We start from the raw sequence: 22,913 nt of genomic DNA, 5'->3' as shown, positions 1-22,913 counted from the left end.
GTTCATTATCATCCTATTCAAACAGCAGATTCCACACAGCTGATATTTGAGTAACAAGAATTTTTTTACATGCATTGTGGCATTTGATCCAGTCGCCCCTCAAAATGAGTAGTTATTCTCTCTCTCAGTGCAGATGGCTGAGACTCAGAGAAGCAGTTGACTTGCCCAAGGTTCCACATGGTATGTTTTGGGGATTGAAAGCACTTCAGTATAAGTCCAATGTCAAAATAGATCCTGTCTGGGCCCTGGTATAACAGGCAACTGTCCCTCTGGAAAAGTGTTTTCTTAGCAGACGCAGTAGCATAGATTCCATGTGCATAGGACAGATAGAATGTGCATGGGCAGATCAGTTCAGCGTTTCACGATAAGGTTTATGTGTCACACACCCTCTGGGGCACAGGTGGAACCTGCCAACCTCAAGAGCTGTCACATCTTGTGTTCCACGGTAGTATATAGGAAATGGACTTTGCCCTGTCCTGACTGACTGCTTCAACTTCCCATAACTGCCTAGGTGTGGCCTGGGCCCTCCTCACTACCAGTTTAGAAAATCTCCTTTGCTTCCAATTCCAGTCACGATTTTCTATTGCAGACCACTGAACTGGAGTGCCCAACCTCACTCTTGTGCTCTCTGTTTCTAGTAAGTTGCCTCATCTTCCGTTAATTGTGACCCATTGTCCATGTGAGCTATAGGGCTTGGGTGGAGACCTGGCTTTCTGTCTGTTCCTGGGGGCCTGCCCAGCCCCGTCCCCATACAGTTTGGACCCGTGAGGCTTTGCAGGTGCTGCCTCACCTCCTTCACCAGGAGCATCGTTTGGAGTGGGGAAGAGCAGTCACTCTCGGGAATAGATGGCAGGTTTAGTCCCAGACTGTATCCACTCCATTTCCTCAAATTAGCTCACTGTTGGTCGTCTTTCCTGCTTTCACCTATTCTAGTTTTTACCAGTTTAGGTCTCAGGGCCTAAATATTAGTGTAGGGAATTGTGGGGGAAATAGATGCACCCTAAATGTAGTAATTCTTGCAATTTGTTTTTTAAATTACCATAAATATTGTAAGGAAGGCGGTCAAAAAATGCATGGTTGCAGTAAATTAGTTTTTGTAAGTTAAGTTTTATTTATAATACCAAAGAAAACAAAGTAATTCTTCTTGCTTGTAGGCAGATTAGAAGACAAAGGTGTTAACAAAAAGAAATAAATAAACTACTTAACATGTTGCCAAGAATAAGTGGTAATGGTAGTATTTGGGTTCCTATCCCTTTCGGTATTTTTCTGTGTGCTCATGTATTCATGATTCATCAATGTGTGTACTTTTACATGATATCATATTTGCCTTCCAGTTAGTAGCATGCTCAGGGGTTATCTCTCTCCCTCTTCTCTTAAAAAAAACCCAAACCATCATGGTTGTCTGTTTAATTATTCGAGATCTGATTTAGAAGTCACCATATCTGTCCCCGCCAGCCAGTCAGCACTTAAGCATCCAGTGTGAATCTTACTAGTTAAGATACTGGGAGAATTGGGTTAAGTTGCTTAACTTCTGTAGTGGCCTTGTTTCCTCACCTACAAGATGGGAATGATAAAATAGTGTCTGTCTCAACGTCGTTGTGAGGATTGATGGAGTGAATATGTGCAGAACACTTGACTGAGTCCTTGGCAACCTCCTGGTGCCCAAACCTGCCCCCCTCCCATCCCCACCTTAGTAAGCAGCGCCTCTGTTCTTCCTGGCTCTCAGGCCAAACGCCTTGGTTTTGTTCTTGTTACTTCTTTCAAACGCCTTGGTTTTGTTCTTGCTACTTGTTTCCACCTGACATGTGGTCTGTCTGTTAATCCCACCACTTCTCACTACTTCTGTTGCTGCCCTAGGTCTAACCACTGTCATCTCTTAGGTGGGTTTTTGCAGGAACCTCCTGCTGGTTGCTCTGTTTGTGTTCTTGCTTCGAGTCACTTGTCAACTTGGCAGACAGAGTGTATCGCTGTTAGAGTAAGTTGTCGGTCTTCTCCCCCTCATACAGCTTAAGGCCCAAATTCTCATCGTGACCAGGGAGATCCCAGCAGACCGGGCCCTATTTTCTCCCAGACCTCGTGTCCTCATGCCCTCCTTGGCCCACTCACTGGTCAGCAAACAACCACAGGTGCCAGCCTCTAATTTGGAATCTTCTCCCACAGACATCCTCGTGGTTGAACCCTCATACACAGAGAAACTTTCTCTGACCGACCAACTTAGCCCAGAGGACACTCCCCCTTCGTTTTACCCTTCAGCTCGTGTCTAACTTGCTCTATATTTTACTTATTTATCTTGTTTATTGTCTGCCTTCTCCACCAGAATATAAGTGCCTCAAGGCAGGCTTTTTGTCCCTTCTGTTCACCTCTGTGTTCCCAGTGCCCAGAGTAATGCCCACACACATAGTTTTGTTATGGGAGTAAATAAATAGAAATAGTAGCAGTTAACGTTTTTGAGTATCGCTAGGTATTGTGCCTAGAATTTAGTAAATGTTAGCTACTGCTGGTGACATATATGCTTATTATGTTTTTAGAAACCTATGAAAAATGAGAATGTGTTACTGTTAAGGCTAATCCTTTAACCCAAGAGCAAATATTTATTGTTCAGTTCCACTAGCTGTGACCAAACAAGCCCCTAAGACTGATTCAAGGTGGGTGAGTTCTCATGAAGGGAAGGAATGAGGAAGGATCATGGTGAACGTACACATATTTGCATTGTGTAGTATACATTTGTGTCATATATACACACATACATGTCCAGATACATGTGTGTATATACACATATGTACATGTATTATTTTTGTTAATAACCTAAAATACCAACAAGAACTATAACTCCTTTTATTCCCTATATATATGGCAGTTTACGGGCGATACTTGATTTTAATTCTTCATCTCTATCTCAGATCATATTGATGTTGTCTTTCAGATCTTATAAAGTAGCATTTTTTTTACCACGTGTTACAATCTATGTTTAACCCAGGAAATAATATTCTTTAAAAAGTCAGTTGAGCAGAGAGAATTTTGTAATGGGATCTGTACTTTGCAGATTCCCTAAACCAGTGTAGATAATTTCTGAAGTGTAATCAACTGTTGCAATATATTGCAAATCTTTTATACGGAGCTTAGAACAAGAATCTAAGCCACTGCCTTTTTAAAAAAGATTTTATTTATTTTACTCTTAGAGGGGAAGCAGGAAGAGAAACATCAATGTGTGGTTGCCTCTTGAGTGCACCCTTCTGGGGACCTGACACACAACCCAGACATGTACCCTGACAGGGAATTGAACTGATGACCCTTTGGGTCTCAGGCCAGCACTCAATCCACTGAGCCACAACAGCCAGAGCAGCTCCTGCCTTTTTAAAACTTGGCCACTTAGTGAAGAGTAGCTAATTGAAAGTCTGGAGACCTGGGTTTTGTGTGGCTCTCTCACTGACTGAGTCTGTGGCCCCATGCTTAGTACTCAAGCTCTTTACACCTTTTTTCCTTCCGTAAAATGGGATAATAAAATAGGAACATGGTTAAAATGATTAACACTGAAGATGTGGAATCCCTTTGGGTTGGATTTTTGAAAGGCAGAGAGGCTCTGTGCATGTACAGGCACATTTCTGGGCTGGGTCCATGGTAGGTCTCATTCTCTGATTCACAGTGTGTGCCATCTGCCCTGTGTGGGTAGGCAGGAAACAACAAATGAGTTACAAGTCTCCTCGGAGAGCTTTTCCTTTTCTCTTCCTTCTACAGCACTTACTCTTTTCCTTTCATTTGTTTTACAAACCTTGCCTTGGGATTTTTGTTCCTGAAGTACCAAATTCAGCCTGCGTTTTTACGACTGACCATCTGGAGCAGTTGAGACCCCTGGGATGGGTAGAAAGGGCCGTGTGGAGATGGGAGGGAAAGAAGAAAGACGGCAGAGCTTGTGGTCCAGTCTCCAGGGTGTGCAGTCCACATCTGATGACTGAACGTTGCAATTGCAGCAAGCATTGTAAATTAAAATATAAATACAAAAAAGACACAGTGTGAGGGATCGGGCAGGTTAATTCTGGCAGATGTAGAGCGTTTGAAGGGCAAACTTTTATGGAAAGAAGCAGGTGAGGATTATCAGAGGAAGTAAGAAGCGAAGCTCTCCAGCACAGAACTGTGTGGTATTGCCAGGATCCCGGGTACCATCCTAAGGCCCACTGGGACTAAAAGATGACTGAGGGACATCTTTGCTGAAGAGCTGCCTCCAACAGAAGTAGTGAGACCCTCTGTTTGTAGTGGTGATGCCAGTCTCACCATTAAAAATGCCATTAAATAGAAACAAAGTTGGGGAATGAAGTGGCTCTGTCTAGTTGGGGACATCTGGAAGTTTCCATGAAAACACAGTATTGGAGGTGGACTACATGGATAGATGATAGCAGGTAGGAAAAAGGAGAGGCCAGGGAAAGGTATTTGCTGGCAAAAGCAAAAAAACTGGTGTCTCAGGGAACAATGAGTATTACTGCTAGCTGCTTTTGCCCAGGGCAGTGGGATTCAGGTCCAAAAGATGAGACGAATGAGGTAGCTTGGGGTCATGTCAAAGGGAGTCCCGGCAGTTTGAAACTTCAGTAGACAGTGGTGGGCAGTTGTCACGACCCAGGGAACCCAAGGGCTAGCGGCAAGGGATTAAAGCAGGGGTGTCAAACTCATTTTCACGGGGAGCCACATCAGCCTCATGGTTGCCTTCAAAGGGCCGAATGTAACTTTAGGACTGGATAAATGTAACTATTCCTTAACAGTTAAGCGAGAGCTTGGCGCTGCTGCCGGGTAGAAACAAGGTGCTGGGCCAGATAAAACAAGGTGGAGGGCCGGATTCAGTCCATGGGCCTTGTGTTTGCCACCTGTGGATTAAAGGGAGGAAAGCAGAGGTAAGAAACTCTGGCTTCAGCAGAACGTTGGTTGGACAGAAGAGTCGGGCAATGAAGAAATTCAAACAGAAAGGGGAGAGAGGGAGCCCCAGGAAGCTTCTTCAGAATAGGTGATCTCTCGGAGACCTGAACGACGGGCATGGTCCTAGGAGTCCAGGCCAAGGGAATGGCTGTCACAGAGGTCCTACCTGAGGCAGGAGGCACTTTGTGTGGCGTGTTCAAAAGCACCGAAGGCACCTGACTGAAGCTGGATTCTAGAGTGATGGGGCGGCAGCAGGAGGTGAGACCGAGGAGAGGGGGCCAGAACACCTAGGGCCTCCTGAGCCTGGGGAAGGATTCGGATTTCATTCAAGGTACACTTGTCAGCCATTGCAGACTTTGAAAGGGCATACACTGTCTCGCTGTTTCAAACAAGACGATTCTGGCTGGAGTGGATTTTAGCAGACAGAAGCGGAATTAGGGAGAACAGGTTGTTGTGGAAGTGCAGGTGAGACAGGGTGCTGAGAAGCGGGTGACAGTTCAGAGGACTGATTACACGGGGGCAGGAGGTGGTGAGCAAATCGAACTGGGTGCCGACTGTGCAGACAGGAGTGGAGAACAGTATGTGCCTAATGTTGGCTGTCTAGAAGGGTTTTTCAGTATTTTAATGACTAGTATAGTCGTTAAATTGGTATCGGAACGCATGCTTTTTAGAGTTCTGCGTCAACATGATGTAAAACGTACTTAGTGAAAAATCCAAGTTAAATAGATTTGGGAATGTAACTTAAATGTGATAAATGTTTGTTAGCCTATAGATATACAGTGATGTAATGTCAAAATAAAATTGGGATTTCTTACACAATTTGAAGGAATTTTCTGAATCCTTTTGTATTGTAATATATTTATATTTCAGCTTAGACTCTAAACCACAATTTCCCTGTCTATAAAATAAGGATCACAGACATGTGTTGCAGGTTGTTGTAAGAATTAAATGGCACAGAGCTTGGCACATAGGAGAAACTTGGCAAAACTCTAGCTATCAGTAAATAACATGCTGGGGAAATACCTCAGTAGCATTTCTCGGATTCGTAAGAAAAACGTATCCTTTTCCTCCTTTTGCTGGTGAGGAGACTGATTTCCAAGGTAACTAATTGAGATGGTCCTGGTCACCAAGTAGGTCCATGTTAAAGGTGGACCTGCCATTTGCCTGAAGATAAGCTCAGGGATGCCTTGTCCACGTCGCTTAAAGTGGAACTGCTAAGCAGAGACCTGAATCAGGGGCCTGAGACGCACTGGTCTCCATGTTGCTCCAGAGATGCGCGCCCCGCCCCCCTGCCCCCGCCCTCGGCATTCTGTGTTGGGCATTCTGTGTTGGGCGTGCTCTCTTGCTTCTTAATCCTCTTACAGCTGGGATCCTCGCTGAATTCCACTGCTGTGTTTCAGGACCTGCTTGTTTTAAAGGCCAAATTCTCCCACAAAGAGCCTGCAGACCAGTTGTGAGCACTGAATATGTTGCCTATATGCACTAGCTGTGGATCGGTTGAAACAGATAGCAAAATAATATTCTAGTATTTTAATGTTACTTTTTAGTACATTCATTTCTTTCACTCCTTTTATTTTTTTGGAATTTGAGACTGTTATACCAAATGCCAAAATCAGTGTACTGCTACTATTTTAAGTCTGATTTTGGTAGTATTTAATCATGTTCTGAGTACTTTTTCTTTTTTAAATAAAGATTTTTTAAAAATAAAAATAATAAAATTAAAGTCACCTGTATTGGGACATAATGTACTGTTCTGGCGAGTCTTAATAATTATGTGTAAAGTGCTGGCACTTCTATTCATACTTCTATTTAATTACATTTAACAAGAATCTCTTCTGTCAGAAAAAGTAGTAATGAGCCTGTCACTCAAATGCTTGGGAGAAGAATAGATAACTGGGACCAAATACAAGGGTCTGTGAGGTGATAGTCTCTGCAAAGTGTGAGCAGATGGGCACCAGGCTTCTTTCTAACAGGAAAGGAGGTGCGTCCCATATGAGAAAACCGCCATCGTGCTTTGAGAATTATAATCTGCATCCTGTTCTTGGTTTAATCTCTAGTCATACGGCATTAACATTTCTTCTATGGCTTTCTGCTGTTGTTGCATAGTTGTATTTATTTTTAACAGAAGGGTCTATTTGGTCAAAAGGGTCCCTGTGGCAGCAACTGGACAGGCAGGTGGGCTTCTCCAGTTAGGGCACTTGTGCAGATGCACTTGAGGTGTGTGTAGGGAGGTGGGGGTGGCACCTTCCGTGTCACCCTGGGCTGACCTGTGGACTGGTGGCAGTGGCTTCAACTCAGGGTAAGCTTCAGGGGCCCAGCTTTCCAGAGGTTCCAGAAGAGGCTCTTCCTCGGTCATGGTGGAGGTTCCATGGTGTCGCCTGCAGTCAGGCAGTTCTGCCCCTGGGATCTCTCATTTTAATTACTTTAAATATTAAAAAACAAAACAAGACACATTTTGAACTTTTTAAACCATTAAGTCAGAATTCTAATGTGGGAAATTCTTTGGTTAATGAAATAAATACCTTTATTATATACAATTCTTGAAATACTTGTGTATCCTGCTTTTTAAAATTTATGTTAGCTGATCCTTATTTAACACTATACACTGAAGATATTCTAAGCTTGATTTCAAAAAGATGAGTAAATGCCAAAGCTCAGGAGGTTTTTGTAAACAACCACACCCCGCTTATCGCCTTGTCTGTCGTTAGCACTGACGAATTCACAGGGATGGAGTCATTTGACTTCTTCAAGTCCAGTAGTAAACGTGAATGACTCTTCAGTGTGTGTTTGTCACTTTACAGTTTTTTTTTGTAAAAAGATTTGTCTTTTTCTTTGTCATTTTTAAATATACCTCATTCTCCATTAATTCTAAATCCTTTCACTGCTACTCATGTGATTCAGGTTTGAGATATGGAAATAGTTATTGCTGTGTGTTGTTTGTGTGTGTGCGCACCTTTGTGTGTAGTGAAATAATCAGGCAGTGCTTTTGAGATAGCATTCTTGGCCAAAATTGAGTGATAACAGGCTTTTCCTTGTGTTTCTTCCTCTAAAGAGATGAATAGACCTGGACTTAGCACCTTTCTGTCTTAGATGTTTCTTGTATAATTCAAGTGAAATCGCAGGTAATTTCTGTTTGATCATGGCTGGAGAGGGTGTTTTCTTTTTAAGAAAAGCAACAATCACATCTTACGATTTAAATTGTATTTCAAGTATTCTTGTTAAGACATTTATGGCCTAGTCTTATTCTCTAGTGTTGTCCTTCTTTATATTGTTTAATTGTAATGTGCTTCCATCGTACTTAAAATTATAGGCACATATCTTTATAAGGCAGCTTTATGACGAATAAATTCTCCTTGGGGGTGGAATACAGAGCTTTTCTAAAAGGAAATAAGATGGTCTCTATGGTAAGCAGTTTCTGCAATGGAGACAAAACTCCCAGACTGCACCCATACACCCTAAGTAATTGACGTACAGGAACTGTGCAGTCATGAATGAAATGCTAATATAATTGCATGGACTATTTTTAAATTAATTTTTAAAATATTTTATTTATTTTTAGAGAAAGGGGAAGGGAAGGAGAAAGAGAGGAAGAGAAACATCAATGTGTGGTTGCCTCCCGCTCACCCCTGCACTGGGGACCTGGTCTGCAACCCAGGCATGTGCCCTGACTGAGAATCGAACTAGCGACCCTTTCTTTGCTTCGCAGTCCGGTGCTCAGTCCACTGAGCTACACCAGCCAGGGCTTTAAACTAATTTTTAATTGCACAAGTGACATACCACTTTCTTCCTTTTATTAAAACAAAAAATACAAATGGTACAGATTCTCTTTGAGCCATCACCCTTCACCAGGAACACCTGTCCAGCATAAAAGTAGAACTACACTATACAATTATAGAGTGAGATCAGATGCTTCATATCCTCAGAAGAAAGCCTGTCCACTGCTTCTGAAATGTTTGTGTAGATGTTGCCCCGGGCCAAGGAAAAATTTGAACTTCCCAAGCTGAGAATACAGAGACCCACAGGCCTGAGATCCCGGCCTGCGGTTGCTGAAGCAGGGTAGACATACAGGGGGAAGAAATATTCTTATCGAATTGGCTCATTAAATTTTAGAAAAGTTTTGAGTTCTCATTTTAAGATCATTCTGATTTTGTGACTATCTCCCCTCTAATGACAGAAAAGACACTCTTTGAATATTTATCCAGAGGTACCAAGTGGGCTCTGACCAGTCAGAAGGGGCCCCTCTTAATACATCAGTTGAATGTCAACTCAGGTTTCAGGTCTCACGAAGCCTAATGAATAGCAGTAGAGAGTGTTTGAAACTCTTTTGGCAAGGTAACAGTCAAAAAAGCCCACCACATCTTTCTGAAAATTCTCACCTTAACCTGCCATTAACTATAGTTATTCTGATTTCAAGCTCTCAAGTAGTTTCGGGGGTTTGTTTGTTTGTTTGTTTGTTTTATTGGGTCATTGAAAACATAAATGAACCTGCAGAATTTCGTGACTGAGTGTCTGCCCTGTTTTTCCCTTTTTCTAGGTCTATTATTAGCAGAAGATTTTTCTGCATAGTTGGCACGCTGTACCTGTATCGGTGTATTACAATGTATGTAACTACACTCCCAGTACCTGGTATGCATTTCAACTGCTCTCCGAAGGTAAACCATTCCTCACTGTAATTTCCCGTTTTGCTTTGTTTCTCGTCTTGCTCAGGGGTCCTTTGACTTAGGCCAAAGATGAAAATTTCTTTAGCGTACAGTCAAGTCCCTCCACCCTCATCTGGGAACGTTCCTGAGCAACATGGCTGGGCGGCCCCACCCTTCTCAGAATATCCGAACCCTGCCAACACTTCCCAGCTGGGGGAATACGTGGTCTGGTCAGTGCACTGGGAGCAGCTAAGCTTTGTGTGTGGGTGTAGCTCTTTGGTTTGCTGCCACATTTTTAAAATATCATTTGTTCCCTTGACACAGATCCATAAGTTTTTAGATGGCTTTTTGCTCTCTTAGATGGAAAATTCGGTTAGAAGTGATATTTTTCCTTCTTTCTATTAATCCCATTGGTGGTGATCTGTAACAGCAGAGCAAGAGGCACTGTTCCTGTCTCCTTGCGTTTTCTGCTCACGCAAACAAGATCAGCGCTCTCTGGAGGCAGAGCTGGCGGGATGCGCTGGTCTAGTAGGACAGAGCCTTCTTTAAAACCCACCTCGGTCCTGTCTTCCGGTCTCTACCTTTCCATCAGGGTCACGTAACATTCTGTACCTCCAACCTTTGCCTTGGATTAATTTTAACTTGAGATCATTGGAACTTTGTGCAGTAATTAGAAAATTTGGTTTTACAAATGTTTGCCTACATTAAAGCTCTTGAATTCAATAAGAAGTAGAAGGATTGGTTTCCTTGATTTGATTGGGAAAAAATGTGGAATCCGTTCATGTGAGTGAAATCATTTCTTTGCATTGTGTCCTTTCAGTTTCATCCCTTTGGACTTTTGTTCCTTCCAGAAAAGATATTTTTCTTTTCTCTGCTAGAATCCGGGAAGAGGCCTGAAAAATTGACTTTGGATTTTTAAAATAGTGTCTTTATCATTTGAAACTTTGGATGCCTTTCAATTCTTTGATCACTGTGGTCCCTCTTTCTTATACTTACGTATGTGCTCAGAGAGGTAGCAGCTTTCTTGTTTTGCTCTTTCTGTCCTTCTACAAACTGTTTGCGTAACTCTGGAGAAGCCGTCGCAAAGAATGAATGTTCCCAGGTGCCAGCAGTGTTGGCAGTCCTACTCCTCCTGCCTCCCACCTTGCTCTTTCTTCACCCTTCGAAGGAAGCCAGCCTCACATCTTCTTTATTCTCAGTAGAATCCCTCAAGCACTTGCCGTGCAGCTCCTGGGTTACAGGAAGTACCTCGTTATCCCTGAGGATCCAGTGATGCAGACTCTTGCTGGAAGGCTAGCTTGTTAAGTAGTATGTTCTTGGTCATAGGCTGACTGTTTGGGATATTTGCCCAAGTTTAGTTCAGCTCCTTAAAAAAGCCCGTCTGTGCGTTGGGAGATTTCTCCGTCGCTGAGCACATCACCCCAGTTTGGCTGGATGTGCGATCTGGCCCAGCACACGTTGCAGGGGGATCCAGCATCGTGCTGGGTAGCCCCTCTCCCCACTCTAGCCTTGTTTCTTCTCGGCAGCTCCGCAGCTTCACCCAGTCGCCGGCCAGCCCAGGCTTGGTTAGCGCTGGCACTGAGAGTCAGCCTGAGTCATCAGCTTATCTAACCAAGATCCAGGACTGAAAAATAGCTTGTGGGTTTTCTTGGTAAAGGCAGAGGTAATGGCAGGAAGTGTGTGCCAAAATGAAACCCAAACGTGTCATTTATTTATTGTGTTGCTAGAAATCCCAAGTAGGAACATCATTTTATGATGGTCTTCTGGAAATTGGAAATTTTCAAATAAAGTATATAGGAGAGCATGACATATTAGCACACCTTAGCAAACACTATCAGTTAAAACTCATTAAATCTAGTTATTCCTTTTGGAGAACAGGGCTCTTGGAAGAAAGAATTCAGAAAACAGTTTTTCATTCTGAAAGTTTTCACATGAATCCCAAATAAAGAAACTAATGTAAGGTGTAAGGGACTTTCATATACCCAACACCCAGATTCTGCAGTCACCAAGGTGTGCTACATTGGCCGCCTCTGTTTTTTTCTTTTGAAGTATTTATTTTTAAATTCAAGACAGTATCACTTAATGCTACATACTTTTGTGTGCATCAAATAATCTTGGACATTTTATTGCTTGAACATTTTATAACTTTAATGCTGTTGGTACATTCAACATGATTAACAATAATTCTTTGGTATCATGATTACAAGTTCATGGAATACCTTGACTGTCTCAAACGCCTTTTTTCCCCAGTCGGTTTGGATAAATTAGGATCCCTTTACTTTACATATAGTTGTTTCTGTCTCCTGAGTCCCTAAGTCTAGACCAGTCTTCTCTCTTTCTCTCTCATTTTACCCCATCAGTAACTTGCAGAGATCAGATCATTTGTCCTGTAGAATATTCCACATTCTGGATTTGCTTATTTGTTTCTAGTGTCGATTAACTTCTTCCTCTTTCCTCCATCTTTCCTCTAAACAGGAAGTTGGCTCTGGAGACTTGATTCAATTCAATTTTAACTTGTTTGGCAAGAGCATTTCCCAGGTAAAGCAGAGTGATTTCTGAAGACAGAGCATTCCCGCTCAGGCTTGGCGCTGCCCGTGGAACGGCAGGTCACGCTGAAGAAGTTCAGTGGTCAGTCCAGGGCCAGGGGGCTCCACTGGGGAACAGTGTCAGAAGGGACCCAAGGGTAACACAGACTGTCTCAGAAAGAGATCCAAGATACCTGTTTTGTCTACTCGAGAGTCTTACCCAGGGCTGAGTTTCAAATTTGAAAGGAACCTCACTCAAAAGCATTCTGCCCAGTGTTCTATTGGATGTCTGTCAAATATCCTCACCACCAGATCTTGATCAGCCTCTCTCTGAATAAGTTCCCACTCTCATTGCGTAGAATGGGAACGTATTACCCTGTAAAAACACACACCTACCTGGTAGTTGCAGGAACACTGAGGTCAGAGTTAGGATGATCTTGTACTGCCACTAGCTGTGTGGCAGTTGCATTTAACTTCTTAGTCCTTGGTTCCCTTATTGGCAAAGCAGGGCTAATGACCCTTTAGGTGTCTGAAGGGCTTGTGAGAGTGAAAGGAAGCAATTCATGGGGGTTCTGTCGATGTCAAACGCTGTGCGGAAGTCAGAGAGCTTGGTGCCATCGTGTTGTCATGTTGTTTCAACGCCTAGACTCGCATTCGTCCGGCATTTGTAAAAGGCTGTCGTGACAGCCTCGAGCTAAACCACGGGTCCCAGGGGTGGAAAGGAGAAGGCAGATTTGAGCCATGTGTGACTGACTCAGTACAGTTTGGTACTAAATTTGATGTAGGTAATGAGGATAGAAAGGAAGGAATTCCAAGGCGACTGGGTTTCACTACTGCGGTACTTATAGGGGAAGGAGGAAGAGGGAGTTGGTGAGTTCAGATTGAACAGATAAGAGATGATCTAAGTGGTGATGTGTAGGCCAGTTTGCAGTTGAGGTCCCAAGCTGAGGGAAAAATCAGAGCTGGAAATTAAATACTCTTTGTGATTCATCATAATCTACATGGTGTTGAAGCTGTGGGTATGGATGGGAAGACCAGAGACAGGACGTAATAGTACCGTGTTTCTAGAATTGGGTATTCTTTCTAGATTAGCGACACCATTTAAGGCCTGCCAGTTGGTGGGTTATCAGTCATCGTTAAACCACAGGGGAAGAGAGTTGAGCTTTAGAATACAACTTTCTGTTTAACACAGTCATGTGAATTTAAACTGGGTTTTGCCATCATATTAAACCCCATAATTAGTACTCTTAATTCTTCCCTTAATGCCAGGACTCAAAATGCATGGCTTCCAAGGAAAATGTTCCAACAAGTATACGGTAGTAATTATGAAAATTTCTCCTATTGTTCATTCATTTGACGGCGGTGTACTCTTCACTTTACAAAATTGAATAGCTCAGAGAAATCACTGCTGTGTGAAATGATTACGTGCGGAAGAAAAGTGGGTCTCCCATCAAATGCCACTGCGACAAAGATAACCACCGGGAAAGGGAAGTAGGTGTGTTCGGTTCCTAGATTAGAAATTGCTGGGAAGCTCTTGTCTTATTTCCCAGGATGCACATGTGTCAGGTTGGGGGGTGGGGTGGGGAGCTGCTCAGCTTTTGTCCCTTCAACTAGCCTGTCCCAGCTTTTCTCCCAGGATCATGTGCTCAAACTCAAAAACAACCTCTCCGTCATCTTGTTCCAACTGTTTTGAATTCCATTAAGAAACACAAAAAGAAAGCAAGGCAGAAACATTTGAGAATCCTTTGGTGGTGTAAGTTTTCCCGTAAGAAGTGTTTTTCCGTTTTAGCAAACTCCAGAAGAGTGGGAGTGGGGAGGCGCAGGAAACCTAGGCACCAGTACACTGATGGCCATTAGGCTAATGGAAGAAAAGAAATAATGTTTACTTTTTCAGCTGCCTGTTGTAGTAATCATATGAATTAATCTAGGGACTACGCATTAAAGTGAGGCGCATGTTGGGTTCTGTTTTATGGTCTCCATGGTGAGCTTTAGATTTGAAAACCTCCTAAAAGAGTTATGTTACAGCCAGGGTACTTGGCTAGCTAGTGCATTAATCCGACATGGTATTTTCAGTGAAATGATTCTCTTGAACTTAAAAGATGTGTTTGTTTTTAGTTTCCCCAAACACACTTGAACATATCCTACTGTTGGACCAGGTTTATGTTTGGGTGGCATCTGAGGTTAACTAGATTATTTAGTGGAAAATAAAATACAAACGTAATCATGGAAAGGTCTTTATTTTTTCTCCTGTCACTGTTGGTTTCTCTGCATCGCACAAATTAGATCAAGAAGGCCCATCCTTTAATCCACTGCTCAGCCTGGACGCGGCAGTCATCAGCCTGAAGGGTCTCCTTCTGGCATGAGTTCAGTCTCACGAGACTAAAGACTCATTGCTCTTCAGAATTTTATGAGCTCTTTTAATTCTTTTTTTTAAAGATTTTATTTATTTATCTCTAGAAGGGAACGGAAGGAGAGAAATATCAATGTATGGTTGCTTCTCATGTGTCCCCTGCTGGGAACTGGCCTGCAACCCAGGCATGTGCCCTGACTGGGAATCGAACCATGATCGTGTGGTTCGCAGGCCCGCACTCAATCCACTGAGCTACACCAGCCAGGGCTCTTTTAGTTCTTTCTTACCTCCTCAGGTAGCAGCTTGACTGTTCAAGTTGCCCTCCACTCTGACAAATTGTAATATTCTGATGAACTCCTGCCAGCTTTGTCAGTATTTCAGAATATAGCTTGTGTTCTGTTACCAAAGTAGCTTGATGGCATCCTGCCCAATTGTGTGGAATTTAAATGGTCAATACTTGATTTTTACTTAATTTCCTGTTTTCCAGTCTCTTATTGCCAGTATAACTTTCCCTTTTATTCATTTTTATTTTTTGCTATTTGATACATATAATTTCCAGTAGTCTTCCTCATCCCAATTCACTTCTTCACTTTATCATTTCTCTCTCCACAGTCTTCTTTCTTTTTCCGGGATTTAAAGAGAAATGCACAAATTATTTCTTTCTCTTAAAAAAGATTGTTCTTGTTCTATTTTAAAGAAATTCATTATAGAGTCATTGAAAAAGTACAGAAAGAGGAAAATTCTTATGATCACTCATGGTCCTATCTACTATTACTATTTTAGTAGACTTATTAGTTATTTGTATTTTTCTTACATCAGATTATGATTTATGTATACTTATTCACATTTTTTATAATTAACATTTGATATCTGCATTTGACAAGATTTTATAAACCGAAACTTTTAAATGCTTTTCTTGTATAAGGGAAATCACCAGGGAAACTCACACTTACAGACTGTGAGGCAGGGAGTTTGTAGATGTGACTTCTTTTGACAAACAAGCAAATTGCTCTTTTCCTGAACAAATGTTTCCAGAGAACCCTTCCTGTGCAGGGTACATATTGAGGGCACATGAGTATATAAGGCAAGAACCCCCACCCCTCCCAAATGGGCATCCCCAAGCCGTGCCAGACACATGACTGTCAGGCTGCCCTGCCCTGCCCTGCCCTGCCCTGGCCTGCCTGTAATAGGCATCAGCTCAATTGCCATGGAAGAAGGTGGCACACTTCCCGGGCGTGTTGGCTGCACTGAGGCGGAGCCGTCTGAGCCAAGTCTCAAACGGATGAGTAGGAGTTTGCCAAGTGGAATTGAAGAGAGGGAGAGCTCGCCAGATGGAGAAACTGGAAGGGTGTGAGAGAGTCTGGGGAGTGGGTAGAGTTAGATGTGCCTGAGCATGTATGCAATCCTCTACATGGGTGGAGCGGCCACAGATAAAGCCAGAGAGGCAAGTTGTGGGCAAGTGTAAGGGGCCTTGTCACACTTCTTAAGAGTTTGGGTTTTATCTGAGGGACTTGGCTATACGAAGCCTGGAAGGGTTTAGCGGGAGTGTTGGGTGATCACATGTCTCTTAGACCCCTCTCCAGTGGTAGAGAAAGGGAGCTGTTTGGGATGGAGGGAGGAGATAGACTTTAGAGTGGTGCCAAGTTAATGTGGAGCTGTTTTGTGCCAGGTATGATTCTAAATGTGTGTTGTTTTCATTTAACCCTCACAACACCGAGTGAGAGGAGCTTGCAGTTGCTTCAGAGATACTTGACCTGCCTGTCATGTCACAGGTCCCTAGTGGTACTGAGTGGCAGAGTCAAAAAGGTGGGCTGCATCTCGGTTCTTGGTACTCTGCATGAAGGATACAGTGAGGCATGTGGTTGCCTGCATTAGAGTTGAGGAAGGACTAGACCAGAGTAGAGAGGGCTGTGTTTGGAAGACAAGTTATGTAAATGTCTGATCACCATGCTGTACACGTGAAACTAACACAACACCGAGTGTCAATGATGATTAAAATAAAATTTAACAAGGAAAGCATTTACTGAGGAAACCCAGAGAGCCCCAGAGGCGACAGTGCGTGGCTCCACACAAAGCATTACCCCTGTGTCAGAGCAGGGGACGCTCGTCCAGCGCCACCCAGGCACCGAGGCTGGCGGGGTCCGTGCACAAACCACACGGTCCTGCTCAAGAGGCTTCCGCTGGCCATGTTTGAGACCAGCTGAGCATTACAATGAAATAATGACAGTAATTCATTACAATGTGTTAATTAAACACATTTTAAAAATTAGTATTGGTCCCTGGCTGGTGTGGCTCAGTGCATTGAGTGCCAGCCTGAGAAGCAAAGGGTTGCTGGTTTGATTCCCAGGCAGGGCACATGCCTGGGTTGCAGACAGGTCAGGTCCCCAGTAGGGGGCACGTGAGAGACAACCACACACTGATGTTTCTCTCCCTCTTCTTTCTCCCTTCCCCTCTGTAAAAATAAATAAATAAAATCTTTTTAAAAAATAGTATTGGGGAGGAAAAAGTCTGGTGGTAGATGTAAAAGAAATATTAAAAATAGAAAGTCACCATTTTGCAACTACTGTAGTAATAATTCAAGCAAGAATTATCAATGAATGCTAAAGGTTTAGGTGAAAGGTTGTTGGCCATAATGTTTACATGATTTCAAAGTTGTTTATGAACCATAAGGGGCAAAGGTAATATTCAGTAGAGTAATCTTTCAGACTGTCTCATTAACCAAGAGATCAAACCAGTAACAGGAGAAAGTATATCAGATGCTTCTGGACGTGATGCCTGGAGGACACATCATTTCTGTGATATTCCTGCTGATAACATTTAACCTGAATTTAAACATAAGGAGACAATCAGAAAAAACAAACTGAGGAACATTCTATAAAGAAACCAGACTCAGACTGGACTCTTCAAAAATGTTACTCATTAAAAAAGAAAACAAGACTAAGAAACTGTAGCAGACTAAGAAAAATTAGTGAGAGTCTGATAAGTAACCTCAGTATGCATTCTCTGACTGGATTCCAGACTCGGGGAGAAAGCTCTAGAAGGGGCGTCCAACCTTTTGGCGTCTCTGGGCCACACTGGAAGAAGAGTTGTCTTGGGCCACACATTAAATACATTGCAACACATAATCACAACAAATCTCATAATGTTTTAAGTAAATTTATGATTTCGTGTTGGGTACATTTGTGGCCATCTTGAGACACATGCAGCCCACGGGCTAAGGGTTGGACCCCCCTGCGTCTAAAGGGTATTGCTGAGACTATTGGAAATCTGAATAGGATGTCAATGCACTGTGATAGTATTGTATCATTGTTAAATTTCACATACTTGATTATAGAGGAAAGTGCCCTTGTTTTTACATTTAGAGGTGATGTGTCATGATGTACCCAACTTATTCTCCAGTGGTCCAGGAAAAAGCCAGAAAAGGGACAGAAAAGAAGCCAAGGTAGCATCATGTTGGTAATTGATGAGTCTGGGTGAAGGGTCAGTGGGTGTTCATTGTACACTTCTTTAGATTTAGAAATTTCATGCAGAAATCTGAGGGGAATTGTTTTTTCAATGTTCACTTCACGATCAGGTAGGCTAAAGAATCTCTCAGTACCTAAAGCAAATACAATTTTGTTGATGGCAAATCTTGTTTGACCAAAATACTGAATTTCTTTAATGTGACAAATAAGAATATGGGTGAATGCAAATTCATAGCTAACCTTCATGAAATAAGATTTCATGAGGCCTTAGATAAGTCTCCTTACCAGGAGCCATGAAAAATTTTTAAAGTTTTTACTGGAGAGAAGGGAGACTGGTTGGGATTTGTGTTTCATTCTTGGTAATTACTTAGGGATGACGCGACCCAAAAGAATAATGCCTACCTAGTATAGGGATTATAGGAATTGATGGGTACATTTGATAATGGAGAGGTTCAGAGAGCCAGATCTTTCAGAGACTAGTGGAAGGGAAAGTTTTTTTCAAAATTATACAAGGGGGACCCCCCAAAATGGAATTCATTTATAAAAAATTGTGTATTCTTACATGTTTTAAACTTCGGTCACGTTCAAAGTACTTTCCATTTGATGTATTTATTGAGACATTTTTTTCCATTGCTCAAAACAGTTTTTGAACTTGTCAGTTTTGATTCCTTTTAATGCTTCTGCCTTTTTTTGCTTCACCTCTTCCACATCAGCAAAATGTTTTCCTTTGAGGACTTTTTTCATCTGGGTAAACAAAAAATATGTTGCTTGGGCCCTGGCTGGTGTAGCTCAGTGGATTGAGCGTCAGCCTGCGAACCACATGATCGCGGTTCGATTCCCAGTTAGGGCACATGCCTGGGTTGCAGGCCAGTTCCAGGTTCCCGGTTCCCGGCAGAGGACGAATGAGAGACAACCATACATTGATATTTCTTTCTCCCTCTCTCTCTCTCTCTCCTTCCCTTCCCCTCTAAGATAAATAAATAAAATCTTTAAAAAAAAATATGTTGTTTGGGTCAAGATCAGGTGAACAGGGAGATCATGCTGTTTTGGTCAAAAACTGCTGAGCACTCAGCGTGGTATAGGCAGGTGTGCTTGTAAATCACCCATCATGAAATGGGCAAACACATTAAGTCTTCAAAAAGAACATTCACTGAAGCCGAATGCAGCCTCTCACAACAACGCCAGCTGGTTCACTGATACAGATGGGTTCCTTAAACTCTCACCTAATGGGGGAAGCCTGCACTATAAGGGATTTGCCCTCCAGAAGATAATTCCAGGTTCTTTTGGATCCCCCTCATATATATGAGTTCTGAGAGGATGTACACACTGAAATCTCTCTACCTCACATCAGCTGAGGTGGACATAATATTTGTGGATATAATTAAATCTTTCTAGAAGTGAAGCAATTACAGTCTGGAGGAAGAATTCAGATGCCTCCCCTAATCACAGAAGAACATCTGTGAGGACTGTGTATTTAAGGAGAACCATCCAAATGTCACCTGTTGTCCGCTAGGCCTTCAGTTCTCACTTGAGGAATGCCTGCTGCCCCTGCCCACACATACACTGTACCCCTAAAAATACTGACCCCAAAACTTGGTAATTGTAATGCTGTCTTCGGTTTGTAGAACACTTTATACTTTGAGCAAACACTTTCGCAAACATTGTCTCCCTTTGGTCAGCGAGGGTGGAGGATGAGGAAGTGTTCTTGCGGTGTCACCGATAAGAGAACTAAAACTAAAACAAGTAAAATGCTTTTTCCAGAGCCTCCCCGAAACTGGGGCTGGGATTGTGTTTACAACCACCATTGTTCCTGAGAAAGGCAACTTAGTAACCTGTGGTCCAACTCAGCGCAGTGTATACAGCAAAGGACATTCCCACCAAACTGAAAGCTCCTTGTAGAAGAGAGAAAATGAGTGATTTGTTTATGGAAGATTTCCATGAAAATAACTTTTATAGAGATGGGGAAGTCTAATTTAAATGGGAAAAACATGAAAATAATGAGAATAATGAATAAATACTGCTTTAGGTATCTGTATAGATTTAAATGGCATGTGAAATGGATTAAATTGCATTAGCACAACAACAAAAAGTGAACCCGGAGGCACTGTGCAGCCTGGGAAGGTGTGTGCAGCCACCGCAGGGCTCCAGGGCAAGGTTGTCTAGGTGAGAGGGATTGAGCTCCACTGAGGCACTGTGTGAGACAGAGAAATGGCCTGTTTATTTGCTCATCTGTAAACTGGACATTATAACATCTGTGCCCACCGCCTGGTATGCTCACAGGCTTGTGAGTACACGAAGTCATGAAGAGGAAAACTGTTAGAAAGTTGGAACTTCTATAAAAACCAAAGGAAACATTTGATTATGCAAAACCACCCTACCACCTACTTTTTTACCACCTATTCCAATAACAGTAAAAAGGCTTGAGGGATGATAAGGGGCAGTTTTGAGCCTCTTGCTGCTGCTGGGAAATCTAAAGCAAACTTATAAGCACCCTGCCTTGCCCTGCAGGGCTTCAAGGTCACATACCAAAGGACATTTTCTTAAATCATTTTCTTAAGTAGCCATCATTGGTTGGGGGTGGGAGGTTCTGGGCAGCAGAAACTGAGGAAGTGGCATGGATTTGCTGTGTGGGGGCTTTGCTGTCTGGGGAGTTGAGCCTGAGGGGAAGCCACCGTGTGTAGCGGGTGTTTCTCAGTTGTGGCTGCTGGGGTGTGGATCGCCAGGGGTTCCACTGATCCCTCTGCTCCCCGATGCTTGATTCCTGTAGTGGGTCTGGTCTTGGTCTGGGCGATAAGAGCACCTAAGCTGTCTTGGTGTGTCATGGATGGCCATGAATTTTCTGTTTTGGAGGAAAATTGTTCTTCAGGAATGAGACCAAAAGAATTATTTGCCCCTAGTGACAGTAGATAGATTTATTGAATGGATGGGTGGATGAATGAATGACTACTTTGAGAGACGTCTGGCTGTTCATGGTTGTTGGCACGGTGTGTGATAGTGGGACATTACGTCTGTAAGGTGCCCTTCCTTATATGTACCCCGTTCTCAGTTAATGCAGGCTTGTGGGGGACCAGCAGTGCACAGGCAGCATGTAGTTTGCAACAGCCCATTCGTACACGGAGCCGGAGCACTTGGGTCACAATCCCAGCTGCGACACTGAACTTCCAGGGGACCAGGAAGCCTTGCTGATTCTTTAGGGCCGCTGTGAGATAAAGCCCTGGGAAGGTACAAGGATGATACTGGAGTAGATAGCACTTCTACTCTCCGATACTCACTGTCCGCCCTGTGTCAGAGTTACACCAAAGCCAGTGATGGATGCAGCATCGATGAGCTTTGCTCTCAGGTTCTCGCTGTCCCACCGGCGGGGGGTGAAGCCCAGCAAGTGTCCCTGCTCGTCAGTGCACTGGGATCCCTGCACACAGAGTGCTGGTGAGCAGACTTCGAGCAGCGCGTTCTGTTAGACAGACAGCATTGAAACAATATGTTGGGAAACCTGTTTTTTAACTCACCAACTTGAACTGTACGCAGTGGTCTGTGCCATTCAGAAGCGTTTCCCGCCTGCTGTGGCTCTCTCTTTCTGTGCTTAAGCGATGTGGCCATTTTACTTAATTTCTCAGACAAGAAATTTACTTTATTTTTACTGAAAACTGATGTTTCTGTGACCCTAGGAGACTGTAATTCAGTTACTAGTGTAGCTGTGAGACCTTCTTGTCACAACTCTGAGTGCCTGTCCACTGAGAAAGTGGTGATCTCAACGTCCCCCGAAACATCTTGTCAGACACGAACATGGAAAAGCCTGCTGATGGGAGGATACAGTCCCAGTCACCATGGAGTAAGCACACTCCGTCCCAACTCCCACTGAATGCAGCCAGAAAACACCGAGCAGAATAAAGGGAGACCTCTTTGAAGACTCTGAAAAATGGTAGCTGGCCAGTTGGGAGAGGAGTCCAAACTGAGAAGTATGAAAGAGCCAGCCATGAGTTTCCTGGTTTTTAGTTCTTCTTTTTCTCTCCTTCCATATCTCCTGCCTACACTCAAGAGGCCACCTAAGCCCCAGAACTGCAGAACTCCTAGACAGTCCCTGTGTTTTGAGCCCAGGGAGCAGGAACAGAAGTCCCATCGGAATAGAGCCTGGGAGAAACCCTGCCGTTTTCCACGAAGACCCTGTTAACATGCAATGTGCACAACTCTAGCCTTTTTCTGTGCATGTTTTTTAAACATAGTTACAACAAACAGTTGTTTTGTTTTTCTTCTTAATGAAAGAAAATATTTGTTATATAAAGTAACAACATTGTAAACTTGACTTTTTAATAATGTATTGAGCATTTATAGCCTTGTTCAGTGCCTTTGGGTCACTGTAGTTTGAACTCTGAGCACGTGAATCGGTTCGGACTGTGGTTCAGTCGGTGGGAGCGTGTTGACAGCAGTCTCCTGGTGTTGCCCATGTGTCACTGGCTCTGGCCCTGGCTTCTGATAGCAAGGATACAGTCATTTCACATCTCTCGTTTAGGTTGTTTCCAGCTTGTTGTTTTTATAAATAATGTAGTGGGATATTTGTACATAAAGCTTTTCTTCATATTTGGGCTCATTTCTTTGAGGCAAACTCCTAGAGGCAATGTAACTGGGTCAGAAGTTACGAGCTATTTCAGTTGCTGGTCAGTATTGATTATTTTTGCAGAGGGTTTTGCCAGTTGTAATAACTGTACTGCCCCCTGAGTTGTAGATAAGGAAATTGAGGCTGAGAGGGGTTGGGCTGCCTAGGATCACACGCTGATGGGTAGAAGAGCCATGATTTTCACCCAGCCTGTCTGCTGTAGTGGTCACTGCCTCTGCCTCCTGCTCCTTGCTCTTCCCCAGAGCGTTCACCTTGGCCCCTCCTCTTAAAGGGGCCGTCTGAGATCAGTGGCATTGCACCTGCCCTACCATCGGCTTTGGTCATTTGGTATGGGGGAAAATGAACTCCTCTTAGTGTTAATTTTCATTTCTGTTTGTTTGACAGCGTCTGTGTCTTTAGCTGGTCATATCCTTTCTCCTT

The 22,913-nt window shown here is 43.2% G+C and overlaps 1 protein-coding gene across 2 annotated transcripts in view; it reads left to right on the top strand.

Annotated features, from left to right (window-relative positions):
* Positions 1 to 22,913, top strand: part of SGMS1 (sphingomyelin synthase 1) — a 284,385-nt gene that overhangs the window by 252,251 nt on the left and 9,221 nt on the right. For both annotated transcript variants that reach the window (XM_037066934.1, XM_037066935.1), the window contains one exon: positions 9,437 to 9,554. In XM_037066934.1, the coding sequence (XP_036922829.1) occupies positions 9,437 to 9,554 (118 nt within the window). The remainder of the gene's footprint in view (positions 1 to 9,436; positions 9,555 to 22,913) is intronic.

Source organism: Sturnira hondurensis, unplaced genomic scaffold (assembly GCF_014824575.4).
Source record: "Sturnira hondurensis isolate 20B ecotype Veracruz unplaced genomic scaffold, ASM1482457v3 Scaffold0016684, whole genome shotgun sequence".
NCBI classification, from domain to species: domain Eukaryota; kingdom Metazoa; phylum Chordata; class Mammalia; order Chiroptera; family Phyllostomidae; genus Sturnira; species Sturnira hondurensis.
The sequence above is the reverse complement of the archived record's forward strand: the minus strand, read 5'-3'. Positions and strand labels throughout refer to the sequence as shown.